Here is a 23191-nt window from a genome sequence, read left to right on the forward strand (position 1 = left end):
AATGCTCTCAAGTGGCACAAGTACCTGATGTTGCATTGTTTATACATTGAACATGTTAGTGACGTTTTCTTCTGTACGTCTTCACTATTGTCCATCATTTTTGTCTTCCCTTGGCGTATCTAGGAAACCCTTGAAGGCCTTGCAGCTTTTTTTTTATTCTTATACGACATGAACAAGCAGAATATGGGCACACTGCTGAAGCGTATGAATGGAATTTCTACTAGTAAAGCTATCCATTAGTGGTTTCCAGGTGGGCAGGTTGGCCTGATGCACTTTGCCTCTGGTTGCCGGAGAGATGGGCCGTATCTGAAACTTTTGTGGCGTTTGTTTTCTGATGATAACCAAATATAGTAAGCTTTTGCTACAGAGGAAAGTACCAAGGTGCACTAGGTGAGAAGAACTTTTATATTTGTTTCTAGGCTCAAAATCTGAAATAGCTAATCAGTCAAATTCAATATCATATACGGCAGAGGAAAATTAAATGGTTGGTAGTGGTACTTATTTGATGAGTCACAAAAAAGAATTATTGATGAGGTTTTCCATAGTAAGCACAATTAGATGGTAATTCTAACTAGTATGTGAGAGTAATAATACCAGCAACAAGGCTGAGATCAAGTTTCTGCAGCTATTTCTAGAACTATGACGGCCTTTTGGTCTGAATTCGATCTAAAGGAAACCTAGAGATTGATTTGGCCATTACACACTCTCTTTTGGTCATTTAACCCTTCACAATATTTAAAGCAATATTTTTGCATGTTGACTAAATAGGAATAGGATTATCAAGTTATATACAATTAGCAGTACATAGTCTTCTCTGAGGTCGCTGTCAGCATATCTTCTTCCGGACCATGTAACTAGCTTGTTGACCTTCCTGCATATTCTCGAGTTTTCTGGTACTTCATGCGGTCACTCTTTAAAAAAAAAAACTAATTCATGTGGTCACTCTCAGTCAACTAATTGCTTGAAAGGCCATGCAGGATATCCACAACCACAATCCATCCTTCTTCTAGTATGTACCTTTATTTTCTTGCGCTTTAAGTTCTTTTTCCGAAGTGTGTCCCATTTTACCTATCCCTTTTTTCTATCAATATTTTTTTCAATGTGCACTATTGTTGCAGCAATTCGTCCGGCGATATTATACGGTGCTGAATGTTGGCCTACAAAAAGACGACATGTGCAGCAACTGAGTGTAGCAGAGATGCGGATGTTGCGGTGGTTTTGCGGGCACACAAGGAGGGATAGAGTCCGGAACGAAGTTATTCGGGATAGGGTCGGGGTGGCACCAATTGAGGAGAAACTTACTCAGCATCGGCTGAGATGGTTTGGACATGTCCAACGAAGGCCTCCTGAGGCGCCGGTGCGTAATGGGATCCTTGAGCTAGTCGATAATGTAAAGAGGGGTAGAGGTAGACCTAAACTGACGTGGGATGAGTCGGTTAAGAGAGACCTTAAGGATTGGAACATCTCTAAAGAGATAGCTTTGGATAGGAGCGCTTGGAGACTAGCTATCAATGTGCCTGAACCTTGAACTTATTTCTTTCGGGTTTCATCTCTAGCCTACCCCAACTTGCTTGGGAAAAAAAGGCTATGTTGTTGTTGTTGTTGTGCACTATTGTTGCAATATTAAAACTTTTCTTACTGAAGAAAGGCTTGTGGTATGTGCTTTTCTGGCTCATCGCGGTTGTGGACGTGTTGTTTAACCCTTGAACTGTCATCATGCTTGCGGTCCTGCGAAGCAGATTTGCTTTCAGGCTGGACCTCCTACTGCCCTTGCCCTGTTCTGAAAAAGGCTTCTACTTTCCGTTCTGGCTGTGTTTAGTTCGCGAAATATTTTAGATTTGGATACTATAGCACTTTCGTTATTATTTGGCAATTAATATCTAATCATAGACTAATTAGACTTAAAAGATTTGTCTCGTCATTTACAATTGAACTACGTAATTAGTTATTTTTTCAACTGCATTTAATACTCCATGCATGTGTTCAAAGATTCGATGTGACAAGTACTGTAGAAATTTTTTTAGGAACTAAACAGGGGCTGAAATTTTGTTTGGCCTATTGTTTACAGCATATGACACTGACTTCAATGGATTGTCAGCTCTACAGGGTGTTTGCATCTCTATACTCCTGTTCGTACGTTAATGTAAATAGTACAAACATGTGCTAAAATGGTTGGGCTCTTCTTGTATGGAACGCTGGATTTTTTTTTTCGAGGGCCGCCGCACACCACGCTCTGAACGTGTCCATCCCCACGTTCACGATGCCGTGGCCACGACCGATCACTCCAGGGTCGTGCGAGCTATTCCCGCTGCGCCCTCCTACGTTCACACGGCTGCCCACAGGTCGGTGCTCGTGCACATGCATTGCAAAATAGGAAACATGCAAAGCTAATGTGCTAGGATTATTACTAACAAAAGATAGCAGTAGAGTTTTATTTCAAAAAAAAGATAGTTGTCGATCACTGAAGCGGTCATCAGTCGAGCCAGGCAGAGTGGAAGCAGGAGTGCTGTCTGCTGCCATCGGGCTTCAGCTTCACCTTTACCACTGCAATTCACGCACTGTTAGTTACCTGTTTGACACCGTTGAACAAAATCAAAAAAATAATTAACTTTATACTTACTGGCTAGACGCGGCAAGGTCCTTCTTCCTCTCGAGGTACTCGAAGAGGGGGGTGGGGGACAGCATGCTCATGACAAATGGGACGGTGGGGGACAGCATGCTCATGACAAATGGGACGATGACTAAGAGGGTACTGTAGAGCTTCTCACTCGATATCAGTCCAGCGAGTCGTAAACCCAAGCCGACGCCGTTGCCAAGCAGCATGGGCAGCCTCTTTATTAAAAGGGCTATCCAAGTCTTTTTATTAAAGGGGCTGCCCACGCTGGTGTGGAGGAGGACAAACTCGCGGACCAGCAAACTACCACCACAGAGGTGGATCCAGCGGTGGGTCAGGGGGACTCGAGCCCCCCCTCCACCCCCACCGCCACCGGAGCCATGGAGCCCCTCCATGGATTTTTGGTCCAAGAACAAGCAGTAGGGGAGGCTGGAGGTCTGTCTCAAGGTAGAAGACGATTGGTTGGGCCGTCGGAGCGTTGCCCTGCTCATGAGTTAGTCATCACGGTCTCGGCCCACTAAAAATTCCAGCCACTTAAGCCCAAATGTCCAGTTGCTGAACTGTCCAAGGCCCAAGGCCCAACCGCACAAGCACAAGGCAGGGGGATAGAGCAAACCTACCCATCCATCCGGCAAGGGGCCAGGGCCATCGAGCGGAGGCGACGGCCAAGCAGCGGCGGCGCACTGCGGCGAGCGGCGAGCGGCCGAGCGCCGAGCGGTAAGCGGCGTGCTCCCAGCCGGCTAGGCGCGGCGGCACGGCGAGCGGCAGGCGCCCCGCGGCCAACCGGCCAGGCGCGGCGAGCGAAACAGGCGCAAAGCAGTCGTGCTGGCGTGCTGCGGCCGGTAGCTGCAGGGGGCCAGCCGGCCAGGCTGCCGAGGCGAGCAGTCGAGCACCCAGGCTGCGAGGCTCCAAGCAGTGCGTTAGCATAGCAAGAAATTAGGTGAATAACTTAAGTTAAATTAGTTTTTTGTCTTATTGTCCGTGAATCTGTGATTCAATTTTCATTTTGAATGATTGATGATTCAATGTATTTGATTGGTACGACAGACTTAGAACCGTACACACATATTTTGCAAGTTCAAGTGCTTCAACTCCACATACATATTTTTCAAGTTCAAGTGCTTCAATTCCACATACTAATGAGAGCACATCTCAATCAAAGAAACCTTCAGCAGAGTTTAGTTCATTCGAATTTAATTGGGGATCTGAGAAAGTGCAAACCTATTGATGATTATCAACTTGGAAAGCGCAATGTATTTGATAATGGATGTGAAAGATGGCTTGCAGGATATGAGGGAAAATGGATGGGAGCCATTACTCAAAAAAGTGAAAATTTTCAATGAGAAGAATGACTAAATTCATAATTTGGAGGTCCATATACGTTTGACTAATCAATTGTGTCTATTTTGTGTAGATTGCTTCTTCGGATGAATAATGGGTGTCACCGACACACGTGGCGCCTATTAGTTTCATAATTTGGCTTTTCAATACGAATAAACTACATCCTTTATTTTTCATGATGTATTCTGCGATTTTCATCGTTTATCGATGTTTTAATATAAAACTACTTCAAACTATCATATTTGTTTTTTGAAGAGTGACATAATGGTATTGTGTTGTTGTAGCATTTTTTTCAGCCCCTCCTTGATTTTTTTCCTGGCGTTGAGAACTTGGGCATAAACGGATCTATTATGGCTATGATTGCACTGTGCTAGACCATGATTGTCATTTGGCAAACAATTAAAAGGAAAAAGTAAGCAGGGTCCACGCTTCAGGAATACTCCCTCCGTCCCAAAAAATAAATTATTCTAGAAATTTTAGGACAAATTAACAAAAAGGTAAAATGATCATGTTTGCCCTTATTTATTATCCTTATTTGGCGCTGATTGATTCTTATATGTGCATGCACTTTCTATATAGGATAAAATGACATGTTTTTTGGGACAAAATTTGAATTCTAGAATAACTTGTTTTTTGGGACAGAGGGAGTAAGTTGCTTTCCCATGATTCAGACAAGGATCCACCAACGAACTGGAAGAAGGCTGCCACTAGTAGTAACTCATGAGCATAACCTAATTGGTGTCGCTGATGCTGGGGTTCCACATGTTTCATACTTCCTTCCCGGAAGGAGCGGTTGATGCTGGTAACTGGTGAACGGGGTCGCAACGGTGTCAGTAGATTATTCCATTTCTTATTCGATCTTTTCATAGGAATATATATACGGAGTATATATTATTATTTAGCATAGCATTGCCATGCTAGTGATTGGTGTCTCCAGGAATTATCAATGGTGTAAAAAGTTCCGCTTTTCCAGGAAAAAAAGAAACACGCTCCTATACGATTGTTATTTTTCTTATATTCTATCTGCATAAATTATTTTTTTACGTGATGGTGTGTGCGCATGGATATTTTTACGTGAAGGTGTGCGTCCATGGATCAAGGGGGGTTGACTAGCTACAATTTCTCAGATGCTCCTACTCGTATGTTCTATTGATGATTGTCTTGAGACTTGCCTGGTTCATTTCCATTGCTTACCACACTTTTCTATGGCAAAATTAAAGATGTGACACCTCATACAAGGATTTCCACCACCATACGATCTACCACATAACCACATTACGGTGGCCACCACACCCACCGCCTTGCCACCGCAACCAGGTCGATAGGTCTCCGGAATTCAAAACTAGGCTTTATTGGATAAGGACATTGCTACGGACCACGGGGAAGATAGTGAACCACGTGTGAGCATAATCACAGTGTTCGGCTGGTAAGGAGGGGGCTGCTTCCGTCTGTTGCTGGCTGCTCGCTGCTGCTAGGCTGCTGCTCGCTGCTGCTGGCTGCTTCCGTCTGTTGCTGGCGGCAGCAGCCGTTCGGCTTGCTGGCTGCTCGCTGCTGCTAGGCTGCTGGCTGCTAGGTTGCTGCTGCCCTCCACACCAGCCGAACACGGTGAATTAGGAGTGGTAATAGGCTATGGTTTTAATACTCTCTTCACAATGCTATTTGATCCTTAACTTTTATAGTTCAAAATTGAATTAGATTTGATCCCGGCTCTTTTAGAGCCCGGTCCTTAAATTATCTATCACAATCCTATTTGATTCTTAACTTTTTTTAGTTCAAGATTGAATTAGATTTGATCCCGGCTTTTTTAAAACCCGGTCCTTAAATTATCTAGGATAAAAATTAAAATCCTTTACCATCCCTAAGCGTAATTCTCTAAACTAATTGGGTGGAAGTTCACATGATTTTGAGGTGAAATCCATTCAAATGTGGCTTCGTTATGTGCAGTTTTACGCTAACACGATTATAACAAAGTTGGGTGCCACCCAACAGGACGAGCATAAAGAGAGAAAAAAGGCGTGCGTGATTGCTGGGAATATGACAAGTGGGGCTTGATCGCAGGGATGGGCGCGCAGCTACGCGTTCCGGAAGTCGCCGTCAGATGCGGTGGAGGCGTGTATGGTGCCGCGACGCGCCACGCTTCCCCCGCCGCGGCCGTAGGATGGCGTTGCCGTACACGGCGGGGATGGCGTCCCATCCAAAAACCCCCAGCCCCACCGACCTCCGTTTCTCTCCTCGCCCCCCTCTTCCCCGCCGTCCCGCACACAGACTCCGTCTCTGGTCTCTCTCCTCCCCCGCCCTCTCTCTCGTCTGATCTGCATCTGCTTTTTCTTCCCCCCTTGTCTCTGTCCCTTCTGGCGTGCGCAAAGATTTGTTTTTTTTTCTCTCTCTCGAGGAGGCGGAGCGGCGGAGCCTGAGGAGGAGTGGTGGTGGGACTTGGGGAGGAAGGAGATCTTGATCTGTTCTGGACTTCTAGGAAGGGGAAGAGAGAGGAGGAGGAGGGAGATGGCGGCGCAGGAGCAGGAGCAGGACAAGCAGCAGGCGAAGACGAGCACGACGAGCTCGCTCCCCTCCAGCAGCGAGCGCTCCTCCAGCTCCGCACCCAACAACCTCAGGGAAGGAGGTAGGTGTCGCGCCCATGCATCGGCCTTGGCAGATTTCGTGCGCGCTCTCCTTTTTTCCCCCCGTTAGCTAAATTCGGCAGCTGGAGCTGATGCCTGCATGTCGCAGGGGTGGAGAGCGACGAGGAGATACGGCGGGTGCCGGAGATGGGCGGCGCGTCGGCGTCGGCCTCGTCGGGCGCGGGCGCGGACGAGCGCCCCAAGGAGGACGGCAAGCAGGGGCAGCTGGTGGCGGCAACGGGGGCGCAGGGGCAGCCGCCGGCGGCGGGGAAGAAGCGCGGGCGCACCGCCGGGGACAAGGAGCAGAACCGGCTCAAGCGGCTGCTCCGGAACCGCGTCTCGGCGCAGCAGGCGCGGGAGCGGAAGAAGGCGTACCTGACGGAGCTCGAGGCGAAGGCTAAGGACCTCGAGCTCCGCAATGCCGAGCTCGAGCAGCGGGTCTCCACGCTCCAGAACGAGAACAACACGCTCCGCCAGGTCGGCTCCGCGCCGCTCACCATTCTCTCCCTCGCTCCCCGTGCATGGCGACTCGCCGATTCGGTTCGAAACATTCCCCCTCCTGTCCTGACTCCTTGATGCTGCCTGCTGCCGCCGCGCAGATTTTGAAGAACACGACGGCGCACGCGAGCAAGAGGAGCAGCGGCGGCGGTGCCGGCGCCGGCAAGGGCGGCGACAAGAAGCACCACTTCACCAAGAGCTGATGGCGCCGGTTCGTGCTAGGAGCTGTGAACTTTTCTCGCCTGATCTGACCCCCACTGTTAGTCTGTTACGCTAGGACATTTGCTGGCTTCGTTCTCGTTCCTGTTGCTGATGACGTTTTCCCCTTCTCGTCCTCCCTTCTTTTTTTTTTCCTACTGTGCCCCTTACTCTCTTGGTCGTCTGTTTCACTGATGTAGCTGTACTATTTTTACCTGCCCGTCCCATCAACCCGTTGTAGAACTACCAGTAGCAGTTTGTTCTTTCTTGGGGTGTGTTTAGGCCCTGTTTAGTTTCCACTCCGTAAACGCAAAAAAATCGTAAACGCAAAAAATGTAAATGAATCTTGTTAATTTAAAGTACTAAATGAAGTATATTTATAAATTTTTTTGCATGGTTGGGTTGTAAATCGCGAGATGAATCTAACGAGCATACTTCATCTATGATTGCAACAGCGATGCTACAGTAACCATCCACTAATTATTGATTAATCATGAATTAATTAGTATCATTAGATTCGTCTCGCGATTTACAACACATCTGTGCAAAAAGTTTTACAAATAGACTTCATTTAGTACTTCAAATTACCTAGATTCCTTTGTAAAATTTTTTTGCGTTTACACCCCATCGGATCTAAACAGGGCCTTAGATGCCCCCAAAACCCCCCCCACAATCCAAACTTTCCATCACATCATCACATCGAAATATTAAATATAGCAAATGACCCATGCATGGATTACTAAATGTAGTTAAATAAAAAAACTAATTGCATAATTTTGATGTACGTTGCGAGAAGAATTTTTTGAGCCTAGTTAGGTCATGGTAGGACAATATTTACCACAAACAAACGAAAAGTGTTACAGTGTCGGATGTTACTTTTTCTCCCACTTTTCCAGGGATCTAAACATAGCCTTGGTAGGATTTAGGGTGTCAGCACGCCGTGTAATTCTTCCTTGCTCTCGTGTAATTCATCCCTGCAGTTTGGCAATGCAATCCAAGAATTTCCGTGCCGGAGTTGATGTGGCGCCACTTTTTGGAGAGAGGGGGAAGAAAAAGTGATCACCGAAAGAGCGCCACCGTGCGCAGAGAAAACGTGATGACAATAACACACGCCAAGTAGCAAAAGGTGAGGATTGGATACCGGAGCATGGAACCTTGTTGGACGATTTGGTGCTAGAATCTTCTGCGCCGGGAATCCAGGATGCTCTTCTTCACAAGATGATTGCAAACGGCAATGCATGTTGGGTCTATTGGTGTGAGTTTTTAGCTTGGCCCTTTTCTTTGGTTGTTGCTTAAGCTTTGGCCTCAACCTGAAGTTGTGATCTCAACACGGCCACGACGGTGTGGGGGTGGCCGTGGCCGGCAACGTGTGAATGTGAGATGATGCGTCTTTGCGCATGAGTGCACATGCCATGCGGTGGTTGGGTCACTTGGATGGTTTGACGAATAAGCTGAATGCGACGCCCGTCTCTCAATTCGAAGAGAGTGGAAACTTGTTGAAAGCAACAGGGCCGGCACATTCTCCGTATTCCTTCCTGCACGCTTGCTCGCATCACGGCCTTCCAGAAAGAATGCTGTAGCCAGCGTAAGAACAACAGGTGTGTTTTCTTCACCAACCTGCTGACGCTTCACTATTTTATTCGACCATCAAAATATTGGATTACAATAATCTCTGAAACATCCCCCGGCCTGTGTAGTCCGTGGTCAGAGCACATGATATCCTGGGCACGGTTCTTTCTCTAATGTTCAGAGAAAAAACTGTGCTAGCCTGCTCAGACATGAGCACTACTACTTCTATCCCCCTTTCTAGCCACCTGACCTCACCCTTCCTGAACCCTCAACGTCGCAGCAATTAGGTTGGCGCTAGCTCCGCATTAGCACTAACGCGATCGGTATTAAATTTTTCGGCATCATCGACGAGTCAGCCTGCCTACCTGGCCGCCGGCGACCAGTAACAATCCGCCGGCATGGTCGGCGAGCCAGCCAGCCCTGCCACCCCCTCAACGGCGTGGAGGGAAGCGGCACGAAGCCTTTTTCTTGCTGCTGCCGGCTACGTGTGCGTCGATCTCATCGTGTATTCCGCGACGAGCTTTGAGAAGAGCGACGACTTGTCCTCCAGCAGCCTGGCCGGCGTGTCGCGCTCCACGGCCACACCTGTGGCAAACGGCAGCCGCGGCGTCAGGCCACACGCCTCGCAACAGAAACCCAGAGGTGGCGTTAAGAGAAAAATTCAGAGATTCGTGGGCGCTAACCGTTGTCGAGGAGCAGGACCATGTCGCTGTCGAGGACCGACGTGATCCTGTGCGCGATCGTGATGACCGTCGCCTCGGAGAACTGCTGCCGGAGCGTCTTCTGGATCAGGTTGTCCGTGGCGGTGTCCACCGAGGCGGTGGCTTCGTCCAGGACGAGGATTTTGCTCCGTTTCAGGATTACCCTACCGAGGCACACGAGCTGACGCTGACCCACGCTCCAGTTCTCGCCGTTCTCTATCACTGCAATCGGAAGTTTTTCAGAGGAGTTTCAGAATATTACCCAGGAACATGTGCCACGCCTGCATTTTTGGAGAAACATGTACTGGGGGAAAAACGTTAATGATGTATGGAAGAAATGAACAGGTAGAATCAGACCTGGTGAGTCAAGCTTCAGCTCCTTCTTCCTAACCTCATCACCTAGCTGACAGCAATCCAATGCCTGGAATGAAGAGTAACAGATAGATTTTACAATTTCGCTAAAAGTTGTTATGTGAGAGTGTAACAAACAGACAAGCAATGGAAGACGTGAGAGGTGAAGTTACCTCCCAGATTTGATTGTCAATGTATTCCCCAAGAGGGTCAAGGTTGCTTCTTACAGTACCCTCAAACATGGTTGGCTCTTGAGGAATGATGCTCAATCTGGATCGCAGATCGTGCAGACCAATGGTGCAAATGTCGACGCCATCTATTAGTATCTGGCCCATAGTTGGGTCCACGATACGGAAAAGGGCCTGTATGAGGGTAGATTTGCCACTTCCTGTTCTTCCAACAATACCGGTTTTCAGGCCTCCAGGAAATGTGACTGTAAGTCCCTTCAGAACAAATGGCAGCTGTGGGGCATATTTCACCTGCGTCAAACTAGACGTTAACAGGCTGTTCCACCAAGCATATGATTATCCTTTCATTTTTTATAATTAATATATCACTTGTGCAGATGTATGATGAGAGAGTTACTGTTTTCTTTCCAGACTTGATTTCTGTGAATTCATTAACAATGAAAAAATCATGCAGGTTCTTCGGAGCAAAATTGTAATGCAGGAAAAGAGGATTTACATGGAGGTCACGGAGCTGAATTTCTCCTTGAGATGGCCAGTCCTGAGCCAACTTATCTTCTGACATGGAAAGCGGGGGTTCTTCAGGAATGCTCATATATTGCAGAATTCTCTCTACTGATATGATCTTATTCTCCAAATTGCACATGCTCCAGACAACCCATGCTTGGAGCATGTTCAGGTTAAGCCCATATGTGACTGCAAGACCAGCAATCCCTGATGGGTAGGATGCAAAGTTAGTTACAAGCTCGCTTCAACTCAGACCATTTTTATCAACCATTGAGTGAAATAATAGAAACTGTTCAGAATTAATGTGATACCTGGATCAATGACACCGGGTGGAAGATTGATCAAAAATATCAAAGAGAAGGCAAATGTAAGAGATGACAGCACATCCAGGCGAAAGCAAAGCCACTCCATCGCTCCAGCATTGTAGAATTTCGGTCGAGAGTAGGCATCCATTAGATGGCTATTTGCTGAAACAAACTGATTTTCCTTGCCTAAACTTCTGATGGTAGTCGATCCTGTTATTGATTCTGCAAAATGCTGTATGATAGGAGCTTTGCAAACACCTACTAGCCTTTGCAGCTCCCTGGCTGTGTCAATGTAGTATCTCTGCAAAAAGGCATGAGTAATTAGATGCATTTAACCGTTGCAGCTCAATGAGGATAAAATGGGCGTACCTGATACCAGAAACACGCTGCAACTACAGGAATGAAAACAACAAAGACCTGCCATGCAACCTGAGACATCACAGCAATAATTCCAACAAGTTGTATGATAGCAAATGCAACAGAGCCCATTTGGTAAGCGATGCTGGTGTCCACTTCACTTTGATCAGTTGAAGCCTGAAAAGTTTTGAATCCATGTCCATGTGGCCATGTGTTAGCATGGTCGGAAAAAAAAGGTTGGACCTAAGAAATTTGTCACATGCAGATTACTTACTCTATTCAAGATGCGCCCACTTGGAGTGGAATCAAAGAATGACATAGGAGCTCTAAATATGGACATGTGCATCTTGTTGAATAACAGAGTTGCTGTCTTGTATGAAGCCGTTACAAGAAACAGCGCTCTTAAGAGGACGCAGAATGAGCTTCCAACGGCCAAAGCGATATAGACAGATATCAGTGTTGACGTGCTCACTGGAGGCTCAACGTCCTTTGAAACGGGAGCAGCCCAAGCCATCCAGTAATTGCTCCCAATTTGTAGTACTTGGAAAAGTATCTGCGCAAGCAACACTAACGGCACAAGAACTCCCTTATAGGCTAAGGTAAGGTACTTCCAGTAGACCCAAAATCCAACTTTGCCTTTCTCCCTTTCTTCTTCCTGCACCAGCTGTCCACTCTGATTGTTCCCTTCGTCCTGTTTGTCTTTCTTCTCGGCCGATGATAGTGATTTGGTCAGCTTTGCTGTGCCTCTGGAAGGGGAGGTCTCTTTGCTTCCATCCGCGGCATCAATCTCATCCAATGCCATCAGAGCATCCTTGTGAGCAACAACCAGCTCCATGAATTCTTCCCCTGAACCAAGTATATCATTGTATTTGCCTGCTTGTGCTATTCTCCCATCTTTCATGACCTACATTACAATCCTAGTAAGGAGATACATTTTATTGCAATCAATATCCATAAAAAGAATACCAATAAAATTCTCACCAGAATGAGATCAGCTGCTGGTAGAAATTCAATCTGATGCGTAACATAAACTACTGTTTTTGAAGCCAAAGTCCCAAGCAAGCATTCCTGCAATATAAGCAGGTAAGAGACCTAGTAGTGTGGTTGGAAATTTCTACTGAACATAGAAGATGGAACTTAACTGCTTAAGTATAATGAATCATGTACCTTGAAAAGGTGGGATCCTGTATGAGCATCAACTGCACTGAATGGATCATCAAACAAATAGATGTCAGCTTCCTGATACAAAGCGCGGGCTATCTGAATCCTTTGCTTCTGCCCGCCACTAAGGTTGATTCCTCGCTCTCCGATGACAGTCTGGTCACCAAATGGCAAAATTTCCAAGTCTTTCTTCAGTGAGCAGGATTCAAGGACCCTTTCATACTTCTCATCATCCATCTCCATGCCAAACAGTATGTTGTCCTGTATTTTGCCACTCTGTATCCATGCTGACTGGCTGACATATGCAGTCGTCCCACAAATCTTAACCTCTCCTGATAACTTCGGAAGCTCGCCAAGAATGCAATATAGCAAGCTTGATTTGCCGGAACCAACCGTCCCACAAACTGCAATGCGCATGCCTTGCCGAGCTTGGAAATTCAGGTCCTTCAGCGTCAGCAATTGTGGTGAGGCCTCCCAGGAGAAGCACCCGTTCCTGACTTCAATTGCAACATCTGAGCTCCCACTTGGCAGCCTCTGCACAGCATCAGCGGGCAGCTCCTCCAGACATAGGAAGGATGCTATCCTGTCAAGAGACACCTTGGTCTGAATCACCATTGAAATCGTGTCAGGAAGGTTGTATATTGGTTCCTGCAGCACGCGGAATGTGGCCAGTGCAGATAGCACTTTCCCGGACTCCAATGGGATCCCCATGAGCATGCAAGCCACAAAAGTCACCACAGCAACAACGGTAGGAGCTCCCCAGAACACGAAAGTGACCAAAGTCGATGTGTAGAGGTATTTCTTCAGCCAATTTGTTTCTGTCTTCCTCAGCTCAATGATCTTGGACAAGAACTTCATCTCCCACCCTTGCAGCTTCAGAATCCGCATGTTGCGCAGGATCTCGGACGTTGCCTTCATCCTGACATCTTTGCAGTCCATCAGCTTCTGCTGGAACTTCTCCTGCATTTGCCCCGGAGGCACATTGGCAAGCATGACGACCACGGTGGCGCCGAGCGCGGCGAGCGAAGCCAGCCCGAGGGTGGAATACAGGATGAACAGTGCCATGCCGACTTGCAAGGGTACCAGCCAGAGGTCGTGCATGTACCATGAGAAGATCCCCACGCGGTCGGCGTCGACGCTGATGATGTTGATCATCTCGCCACTGGTTCGGCTCTGCCTCGACTGGCTTGACAGCGCGAGCCCCTTCTGGTACACGACGGCAACCAGCGCGGACCGCGCACGTATCCCGGCCTGCTGCAGCCGGAAGAACCAGTGGCGCTGCGACAGGCACTCGAACACCTTGGCGACGATGAAGGCGAGGACAAGGAGCTGCCCCTTGCTCGCGTACCTCTCGTCGCCGTTGAGGTACTGCACCAGGGAGTCGATGAGGTACGGGCCGACGTAGGTGGCGACGTTGTAGACCAGCGCGTAGAACGCGGTCACCGCGACCTGCCACCACACGGTGCGCACCAGGGCCTTGGTGAGCTTAAACTTACCGGCGGTAAGTCATTTACCGGACCGCACCGGTAACGGAAAAATACCGAAAACCGGCGGTTTACCGGATTTACCGGTCGGTAAACCAATTCAAATTTGAAACCACCGAATTTCGTATTTTTCGACCGGTTTCCGTTGTAATTTCGGTGGAATAGGCTGCATAATTACCGAAAAATGTTGACCACGGTAGAAAACAACAAATTGTGTTAAGAGAAGTGTAATATTTTCAGAGAATTATATCTAATTCTTATATATAATAGTTCAATATGCATAATGATTTTCTTACAAAGCAAATATTAATAGAATTGACGTAAAACATATGTATATCAATACAAACCACAATCCAAATGCAATAAAATATAGGTTCAACTTGTTAACACAATTTATAGGTTCAAATAAAATATAGGTTCAAATAATACAAGTCTCAAATAGTTAACACATAATATACTCTAAAATTTTTATTTCGGTGTTTTCCCATAGGAAAACCTTACGACCGACCGGAAATTGTTGATGACTCCCATTGTAACGTCGAATCCTATAAAAAGGAATAAATAAAATGGGTGAGAAGATGTAAAAGAAATGAATGCAAGTGAGAAAATAAGATGTGTTACCTACATATTTAGGTACTCATTCGGAGGGATCTTGCTCTGGGGGATATTCCTGATAGTACATGTGAGGATTTCCATATGGGAGATATCCTTGATAGTACATATGGGGATATCCATATAGAGGACGCGGAGGGACAGCCATCGGATGTGGTTGTGGTGGCCACACAAAGGAGGGTGCCGACGGGTAGCTGTAGGTGGAACTGACAGAGGTAGAGCTACCATCATCCTCACCGTCGTACGGGCCTAATGGACGAGTATTGCTTCTTGTGCGACGTTGAGAGCTGGGTGCTCCATGATCTTGATCTTGTGTGGCATGAGTGAAGGCAGTCTCTCCCGTAAATCTCATAGCACCAGTTGGAGCACCACTAGTAGAAGCACCACCACGATCATCCCCATCATCATCGTCATTGTCATCACCACCCTCATTGCCATCACCATCATCGTCATCGTCGTCGTCGTCATCATCATCACCACCACTACCACCATGTCCATCATCACTAGGCTCTGGTGTGGTATCGTCAGTGCCAATGCTTTCCTCCTCAACGTCACCCTTTCTTTGTTTTTTTCGTTTAGACTGATTTGGAGGAATTTTGGTCTTTCTTTTCCCTAGGTGGGTGTCACCAATATTCTCTCTGGCCCAATCATCAACATTTACTGGCTCACCCACCCTACGTGCGAGGTCAGTCAAGATCTGAGCAGGCACAGGAGGGTCGGCAAAATCAGAATCTTCATCTAAGGTTGGTGCTCTATTTGATCTACCATGCTGCATCCATTCTTCAATTGGCCTGGTCTGCCGATACAATGAGAGATCCATGAAGCTAGTAGCAGGATCGAAATCACTTGCCTCAACTGTAGCTGTTGCACGCTGAATACGAAGCCGAAGGTTGTAGTGCACATATACCAAATTATGGAGCTTCATGCTGCTTAACCTGTTGCGAAGCTTTGTGTGAATAAAGGCAAAGGAACTCCAATTCCTTTCACATCCACTTGATGATGCGCATTGAGAGAGTAGTCGCTTAGCTGCTATCTGAAGATGTGGTGTTTCTGAACCAAACATAGCCCACCAACTAGCTGGAGAAGTGCCTCTATCTTTTGCCATCCTCGCAGCAAGGTCAGATGAGAATTCTCCAAGTTTTCGACGAAAGAGCTCATACTCTTGTAGTGCACGTGCTGCTCTGTCGATGTCAAAAAGTTTCTCCAGCCCTTTCCGAAGGTCTCCAAAGACATTTTCTGATATTCCAAACGCATAACAAGCATATGGGTGTACGGCACAAGCAGTGTGCGCATACGTACCTTCGAACACACTAGCCAACCTTCTGTCAACAATTTCCATGATCCTGTCACACCTTGCCATATCTGAATGGAACCGGGTATGATATGTACGCTTGAGGCTGCCGTACTCCATAAGAACTTCACCCAAAGTTGGAGTCTTGTCTTGATCAGCAAATCGCAAAAAAGAATAGAGAGGCTCCACATCATTAATAACATACTGCATGTTTGCCCACCATTGAACAGAGGTCATGCATTCGAATGCATACTTGCCTGCTTCAGTCTTGTAGTGGCGTGATGATCTATATTCAGTTGACATCATCCATATCATAAATTGATCTTTCTTCTTCATAAAACTCTCCAGAAACATATAGTTAGTGCCAAATCTTGTTGCATTCCATTTAACTAGCTCCCCACCAGTGGCACTCTTAAACATGGAGTGCACACTATTAGAATTGTATAACCATTGACAAATATATTGGGCACTCTGAATCATGGCCTTGTGATCATCCCACTTTCCAATATCTTTAAGAATGAGGTTGATCGTGTGGGCAAGACATGGCTGCCACACAATGTGAGGGTACTCCTCTGCCAACAGCTTGCAAGCCTTCTTAAAGTTGCTGCCATTATCAGTGACTATCTGAATCACATCTTCTGGCCCTATATCGTTCAGAACAATTGTTATCTCCTGCAAGTTGTTGGAATCCATTAGAAAACTACAAATTCTTACAAATGTCATGATCCATTAGAAAAATACAAATGATTACCTTAAGTATGAGATGATGATCTTGTATTTTTCCAGTTACATCAATAGACTTCCAGAAGTACATCATTCCATTGCAATATACCAAGAAGTTGATTACGCTATTGCGAGAAATACCGGTCCATGAATCACATATGATAGTGGCACCATACTCAGGGAACTCTTGCTTCCACTTGTTGATCTCCTTCTTTATCTCCTCCACGTTCTCTGAAAGATATTTTCCATCAATGTCCCTCCCAGTTGGGATCGTGACCCCAGTACCTGCATGCAATAATCACATATGATCCGGGATGTACAATACAAATTGGCATGCAATAATAAATGATTATTTACCTTGTTTCTGTGTCTCTATGATGGCCGCCCTAAAGTAAGGGTCATCTACCTTCCGTCCAGGAATACCAACGGAGTGGCAAGCCTTTGACCACGCCCTACCCAGCAACTCTCTCGCAGTCCTCCCCTTAGACGTCCAAGGCCCCGTATCAATCCTCTGCTGCCTCGGTCCGGAAGCAGTAGCAAGGTTATAGTCCCTTGCCCGCTCGGGGATATGTGACCGACTCCTAGAAAACATCCTCCCAATTGGTCTAGAGCCACCACCTGGATCCCGTGCCTGGCCTGATCCAGAACCACCACCCCTCTCATACCTTGGACCAGCCCTTTGCCTAAACTCATACTCTTCCCGTGAATGTCTCAAAGCTTGCTGCAACTCATCATCCTGCTCTTCTTCTTCTTCTTCCTCACCTTCAAAGTCAACATATTGAGTACTTCGAGCTGCAGCATCTCTCCTACGTCTATCTTGCTGTCTTTCATACTTCTTCGCCTTTATCTTGTCCAACTCACTAATGAAAAAGTTCTTCACCGCGGGGGGAACCGAAGGGCAATCAATAACATCATGACCTCTATGTGCCAAGTGGTCCTTGAACCGTGTTGCCCCTCCACCGCTCTTTGATGTGCCACAATACTTGCACTTGAAACCCGATCCCCTTTTTTCTCCATGCTCCCAAACAGGGTCAACCATTTACCTGCAACGGTGCAACATTCATACACATGCACATGCATATTCACATACCAAAAAAACATGCACATTCTCAATTTGTCATAACACATGCATATTAATTTTCACATTTGTACTCATACACATACATAACAAAACATGAATAACAAATACATGCACATTCTCGTTTTCTAATCCATAAAAACATTGTATACTTCTACTAATACTTATATTACACTACTTGCTACCATAAAAAAATTCAAACAAAAAAAACCTTACCCACAGCAGCCGGATCCGGTCGGTAGGGAGAAAAACCGGTCGGAATCAAAGATTTACCGGCCGGAACTTCCGAAAACCGCAAAACCCGGAGCAAGCGGAAGCTACGCGCGACCGGCGACGAAATCCGGCCGAAACACCCCGATTTCCGCTCGGGAAATGACGGGAGCGGCCGGCAGCGGCACCGGCGCCCGCGCCCGCCCGGAAACCTCTTCTTGCCGGTCGGAAACCGCCTCCACGAGCGCGGAAACCGGTGGGATCCGGTCGGAAATCGCCGGGAGCCAAGGAGGGAGCAGCTCGGGTGTCGGAGGACTGGAGGAGGAGAAATGGGGAGGGTGGACGGCTGCTCGGGGCGTGCGAATGGATAAGGTGAGTCGTTCAACAGTAAAAGCTCATTTTCTTTTTTTTTTACACAACATATGAGGTTACATTTCAACAAAAAATATTAGTCCAAAATGCTCATAAAAATGTCTAGTTTTTTATCAGATTTTTACCCTATTTTATTTAATTTTTTTGAAATTTTCAAATTTGAAAACGGTAAATGCGAAATATCACCGAAATCCATTTCTCGGACACTACCGGTAACGGTAAATTTTCCGGTAAACCGGATTTACCGGTCGAAATTTTTTTCCATGGACCAAAGTCGATGTGTAGAGGTATTTCTTCAGCCAATTTGTTTCTGTCTTCCTCAGCTCAATGATCTTGGACAAGAACTTCATCTCCCACCCTTGCAGCTTCAGAATCCGCATGTTGCGCAGGATCTCGGACGTTGCCTTCATCCTGACATCTTTGCAGTCCATCAGCTTCTGCTGGAACTTCTCCTGCATTTGCCCCGGAGGCACATTGGCAAGCATGACGACCACGGTGGCGCCGAGCGCGGCGAGCGAAGCCAGCCCGAGGGTGGAATACAGGATGAACAGTGCCATGCCGACTTGCAAGGGTACCAGCCAGAGGTCGTGCATGTACCATGAGAAGATCCCCACGCGGTCGGCGTCGACGCTGATGATGTTGATCATCTCGCCACTGGTTCGGCTCTGCCTCGACTGGCTTGACAGCGCGAGCCCCTTCTGGTACACGACGGCAACCAGCGCGGACCGCGCACGTATCCCGGCCTGCTGCAGCCGGAAGAACCAGTGGCGCTGCGACAGGCACTCGAACACCTTGGCGACGATGAAGGCGAGGACAAGGAGCTGCCCCTTGCTCGCGTACCTCTCGTCGCCGTTGAGGTACTGCACCAGGGAGTCGATGAGGTACGGGCCGACGTAGGTGGCGACGTTGTAGACCAGCGCGTAGAACGCGGTCACCGCGACCTGCCACCACACGGTGCGCACCAGGGCCTTGGTGAGCTTGAACGCCGTGACGGCCTTCCGGCGGGAGCCGGAGACGTCGCCGGCGACCGCCTCGAGGTTGGCCTCGAACGTCGGGAGCAGGCCGGAGACGCTGTCGCCGGGGTCGAGGCCCGGCACGTCGTCAAGGCCGAGTGTCTTCTTGTGGCCGACGGCGAGCAGGGGCCCCATCCACGAGAAGGTGAGCACGCTGAGGAAGCCGGCGCTGGTGAACATGGACGCCTCCGCGGCGGTGCGGCCGCTCCCGACCGCCGCCCCATGCGCGCCGTTCAGCAGAGGCTCCTCGGCCGCAGAGCCGCCGCCCGCCCGCCCGCCTAAGAACCCGGCGCAGAGCAGAGCCGCGGCCGCGACAACCGAGACGGCGTCGAGCGCCCACGAGCGCGCGGGCACGGGGAGCCCGCCGAGGCTCGTCGCCACGTGGGCGGCGGCGGCGAGCACGGAGAGCAGCAGGAAGAGCGCCCACCAGAGCCTGAGCGGCGCCGGGAACCGCTCGTCGTGCCGCCGCCCGAACCCGAACTGGATGTACGCCGCCAGCAGCAGCCACGCCACGGCGCGCGCGGCCGCGTCCGCCAGCTCGGCCGCCGCGTCGCGCGACCACCCGGCGCCCGCGCCCAGGTAGCACGCGTAGGCCGCGAGCAGGGCGTGGAACGCCGCCAGCGCCCACGTGGCGCAGGCCGCGACGCCGTAGCAGCGGGACGCGCCCCGCCCGCCGGGGCGGGGGGACGCGCCGGCGCCGTCCCCGTCCTTGGCGCCGGCGCGGCCGCGGACGCAGCGGCGGAGGAGCCGCCCCGCGACGGCGAGCGCGAGGAGAACGTGGGCCCCGGCGCCCACGCCGTGGATGAAGAGCGGCTGCTGCAGGAAGGAGACGGGGAGGAGGGCCCCGGGCCCCTCGCCTGCCGCCGCCATCGCGGCCGCCGCGTAGGGCGGCGCGGCCGTGGACGGGGGCATCTATGCGGGGGGTGGGGCAACGAGTGGCTCGGCTGTGAGTGAGGTGGAGGCGGGGTAGGTCAGGGGTTATATAGGCGACACACGTCGCCGCGCGCACCAGGCACCAGCGCCGCCGCCGCCCGGTGGTGGCGGTCAAACGCGGCTGCCGCGCGCGGCCCTCGGCTCGGCTCGGCTCCTTGGAGTGCAAGACACCTTCACCCTCACCGCCCCCACCCGCGGGGAAGAATCGAACGGCAGATGAAAGGGATTAGGGGATCTCCCGGCTACGAAAACCTCCCGAAACGACGCAGGGCGTTTAGTTTAGACGAAGATTACAGGGGAAGGTGGTTAATCTCGAGGGCTTTTGGATTGGGATTTGTCGCTGCTCGTCTCGTCCCCCGGCCCGGCCGCAGAGATCTTCTGCGCGCTCCTCCAAAAATTATGCATGCGCCGCGCGTAGGCCGAGAGGGGGCAGTTGAGATTAGCGAATCACGGGCCGCATTGCCGAGGTCCTGTCTCTGTTCGAACAAACAAGCTGGGGTGAGTAGTAGTAGTAGTACGTGACACGATATACCTGAGCGAGTTTAAAAACCTCGATGAGGATCGAACGGGAAGATCAAAGGGAACCCCATGATCAGATATATCAAGACCAAAACTGGGCGCTGGACACGTGTGAGCAAATAAGCAGGCAGTGGTCGATGCTTGGTGGAATCAACTTGAATGCATTCAGAGAAGTGCCGGTTTTAAGGACGTCAGCGGGTTTGGTCACCTGAAACCAGCATTCCTGATGTTCAAAATGGCCACTTAAACATCTATGGATGATTTCCTTCAAAAAAAAACATCTATGGATGATGGATCCATGATTGATTGAGGATGATGTTGATACCGTAGTAGTGCATTCCTGGTGTTCAAAATTGCCACTTAGGTCATATTTAGTTCCCAAATTTTTTCAAGATTTCTCGTCACATCGAATTTTTAGACACATGCATGGTGCATTAAATGTAGTTTAAAAAATAACAAATTACACAATTTAGTTGTAAATGATGAGATAAATCTTTTGAGCTTAATTAGTCCATAATTGAACACTAGTTACCAAATAAAAATGAAAGTGTTACAGTAGCCAAACCCAAAAAAAATCGCTAATTAAAGACGCCCTTAGAGCAAGGCTAGTAATACAGCCAACAAGTCGGCTGTGATCCTTACAGCCTTTTCTCAACACATCTGTACAATAGTTAGTTCTTCACAATTAATATATGGCCCCCATGTCTCTTTCACAGATTTTCTTGGTTCTTGTGCTCAAGCCGGCTGTAACCTTACAGCCCACTTCTTCTCTCTTTTCTCCTCCACCTTATTATTTAGCCGGCTTACAGCCAGCTATAATACTTGCTCTTAGCATCTCGTAGTATGGTGATGAGGGATCCACGGTGGATTGATGACGATGTTGATACCGTAGTAGTGCCTGCCACCGAAGTCACCATTTTTTTCCCGTCGAGTTTTGAAGTAGTGGTGGAGGGGGGCCCGACTCGGCAGCATCATCCCCTCCTCAACTGGTCAGTCTCTGCATGTACTTTTGTGCCGATCTGCTTTCCTTTCGGGATTCCGTGTAGGTGCCACATGCATTTTTCTGCTAGCAGCCGAAAGCCGGTGCGGCGGGGATTTGTCAATGTAAGGTCTCTTTTAGTTGCGCCAGTAAAGTTTTTGAAATAAAAACTTTGCATATTTAAAGTATTAAATATATATTAATCATAAAACTAATTGTAGAACTCATCTGTAAACTACGAAATGAATTTATTAAAACTAATTAATCTATCATTAGCATATGTGTACTGTAGCAATTATTGTAGCATAGATTCATTAGATTCGTCTCGCAATTTACAAGCAAACTATGCAATTTGTTTTTTATTTTATTTAAATTTAATACTTCATACATGTAAAAAAAAAAATTCGACGTGATAGACCCAAGTCACAAAAAAAATCTGGCACCACGAATGCTCATCGGCCGGTGACGAACCAGAGATAGATGCCCAGCCTTTCTGGTGCCTCTCTTGCATTGCATCATCGGTCGTGATGGTGCCACCGATACGGATCGACGAGGTCTCGGCCACTTTGCCAGACCTATGCTATTGCTAGGCGCTTCACGTCCTTGTTCCTTTACTGCTTATGAGTAAACTGCTTCCTAGTATGCTTTATGAGTATGCGAGCGAGGTTACAGAGACTCAACCCGCAGGATCATTGGTGTGCTTAGCGTCAAAACGGAATCAGATTCCTCGTGAACGGGATCAGGGCGTATGCCAAACGATCGGTGGGTGCATCGCGGGAAAGTTCAGCTTTTGCGCTGCCGTTGGTACCATTCGCATGCATCGATCGCTCCTGGTGCACTGCAGCTTTTAGTTTATTTTAAATAAATAAGAACTTGATCAATCAGGTTTTTTTTTCGGGTATGATCACTCAGGTTTGCATTGCCGATTTAGGCAATTTAAACGAGTAAACGCCATTGAGGACAGCACACGGTAGGGGAAGGCTAATTACGGTCGCCCTTAGTTGGCGTCCGATTCTCAGACTAGGTTAATGTTTTTTTAGACAAATTTCTTGGAGAAGGAAAAAAAATTTGATGAGAAAAAATTTGAAAAAGAAGTTATGAGAAAAAAATCTGAAGAAATTTTTGTTCATCCAAAACAAAACTTAGGTAAAATAACTTTTGCATTCCCAAAACCAAACAAAAAAACTTGGGTAAATTTTTTTTGTTAAAACAGTTGCATCAAAAAATAAAATAAATAAAGAGACAAACTTACCTGGGGGCTCGCCACCTCCCCCACCAGCTAACCGCGCCACGCCTCCCCGCTGTCGGCCCGCCGCGCCGCCCCTCCCTGCCACCGGCGCTCCGCCCCTCCCCTTCTGCCGCCAGTGCGCTGCGCCTGCAATGAATCAGAGAAAAGGGTGGGGGAGATGAAGGAGAAAAGGGAAGAAGGGGAAAGAGATAGAGAAAGAGAGGAGTCATGTGGGTGGGACCCGCCATGTTGTGGATCGACCATGAGTTGGGTGCGGTCCGATCACCCGTAAAATCATCATTGGGCAGATGTCTGGCAAGTAAGAGCATATATGGTAAGGTGAT

General features: G+C 48.3%; 2 protein-coding genes and 1 long non-coding RNA gene across 7 annotated transcripts; 2 read left to right on the top strand and 1 right to left on the bottom strand.

Moving 5' to 3' along the window:
• The first annotated feature begins 3197 nt into the window (after positions 1-3197).
• LOC120674296 lies at positions 3198-4206 on the top strand. The gene is made up of 2 exons (XR_005675042.1): positions 3198-3554; positions 4029-4206. It is a non-coding gene; the product is annotated as an uncharacterized LOC120674296 (long non-coding RNA).
• A 1969-nt stretch (positions 4207-6175) lies between these two features.
• LOC120676754 (transcription factor HY5-like) lies at positions 6176-7532 on the top strand. The gene is made up of 3 exons (XM_039958083.1): positions 6176-6575; positions 6683-7050; positions 7173-7532. The coding sequence occupies exons 1-3, from the start codon at positions 6458-6460 to the stop codon at positions 7272-7274; spliced, it is 588 nt and encodes a 195-aa protein (XP_039814017.1). The 5' UTR covers positions 6176-6457; the 3' UTR covers positions 7275-7532.
• A 1325-nt stretch (positions 7533-8857) lies between these two features.
• On the bottom strand, positions 8858-19827 carry LOC120676752 (ABC transporter C family member 3-like). Of its 5 annotated transcripts, none has more exons than XM_039958082.1 (11): positions 19168-19827; positions 12412-13896; positions 12226-12312; positions 11519-12148; positions 11257-11421; positions 10894-11188; positions 10575-10789; positions 10064-10369; positions 9897-9960; positions 9522-9761; positions 8858-9423 (listed from the first exon to the last, which is right to left on the bottom strand). In XM_039958082.1, exons 1-11 carry the CDS (start codon positions 19366-19368, stop codon positions 9320-9322), a joined length of 3792 nt encoding a protein of 1263 aa, XP_039814016.1. In that variant the 5' UTR covers positions 19369-19827; the 3' UTR covers positions 8858-9319. The 5 variants fall into 5 exon arrangements, with proteins under 5 accessions (XP_039814016.1, XP_039814012.1, XP_039814013.1 ...); XM_039958078.1 differs by having other exon boundaries at positions 12412-13881; positions 19144-19827; XM_039958079.1 differs by having other exon boundaries at positions 12412-13854; positions 19117-19827.
• Positions 19828-23191: the final 3364 nt, after the last annotated feature.

Source organism: Panicum virgatum, chromosome 5N (assembly GCF_016808335.1).
Source record: "Panicum virgatum strain AP13 chromosome 5N, P.virgatum_v5, whole genome shotgun sequence".
NCBI classification, from domain to species: Eukaryota; Viridiplantae; Streptophyta; class Magnoliopsida; order Poales; family Poaceae; genus Panicum; species Panicum virgatum.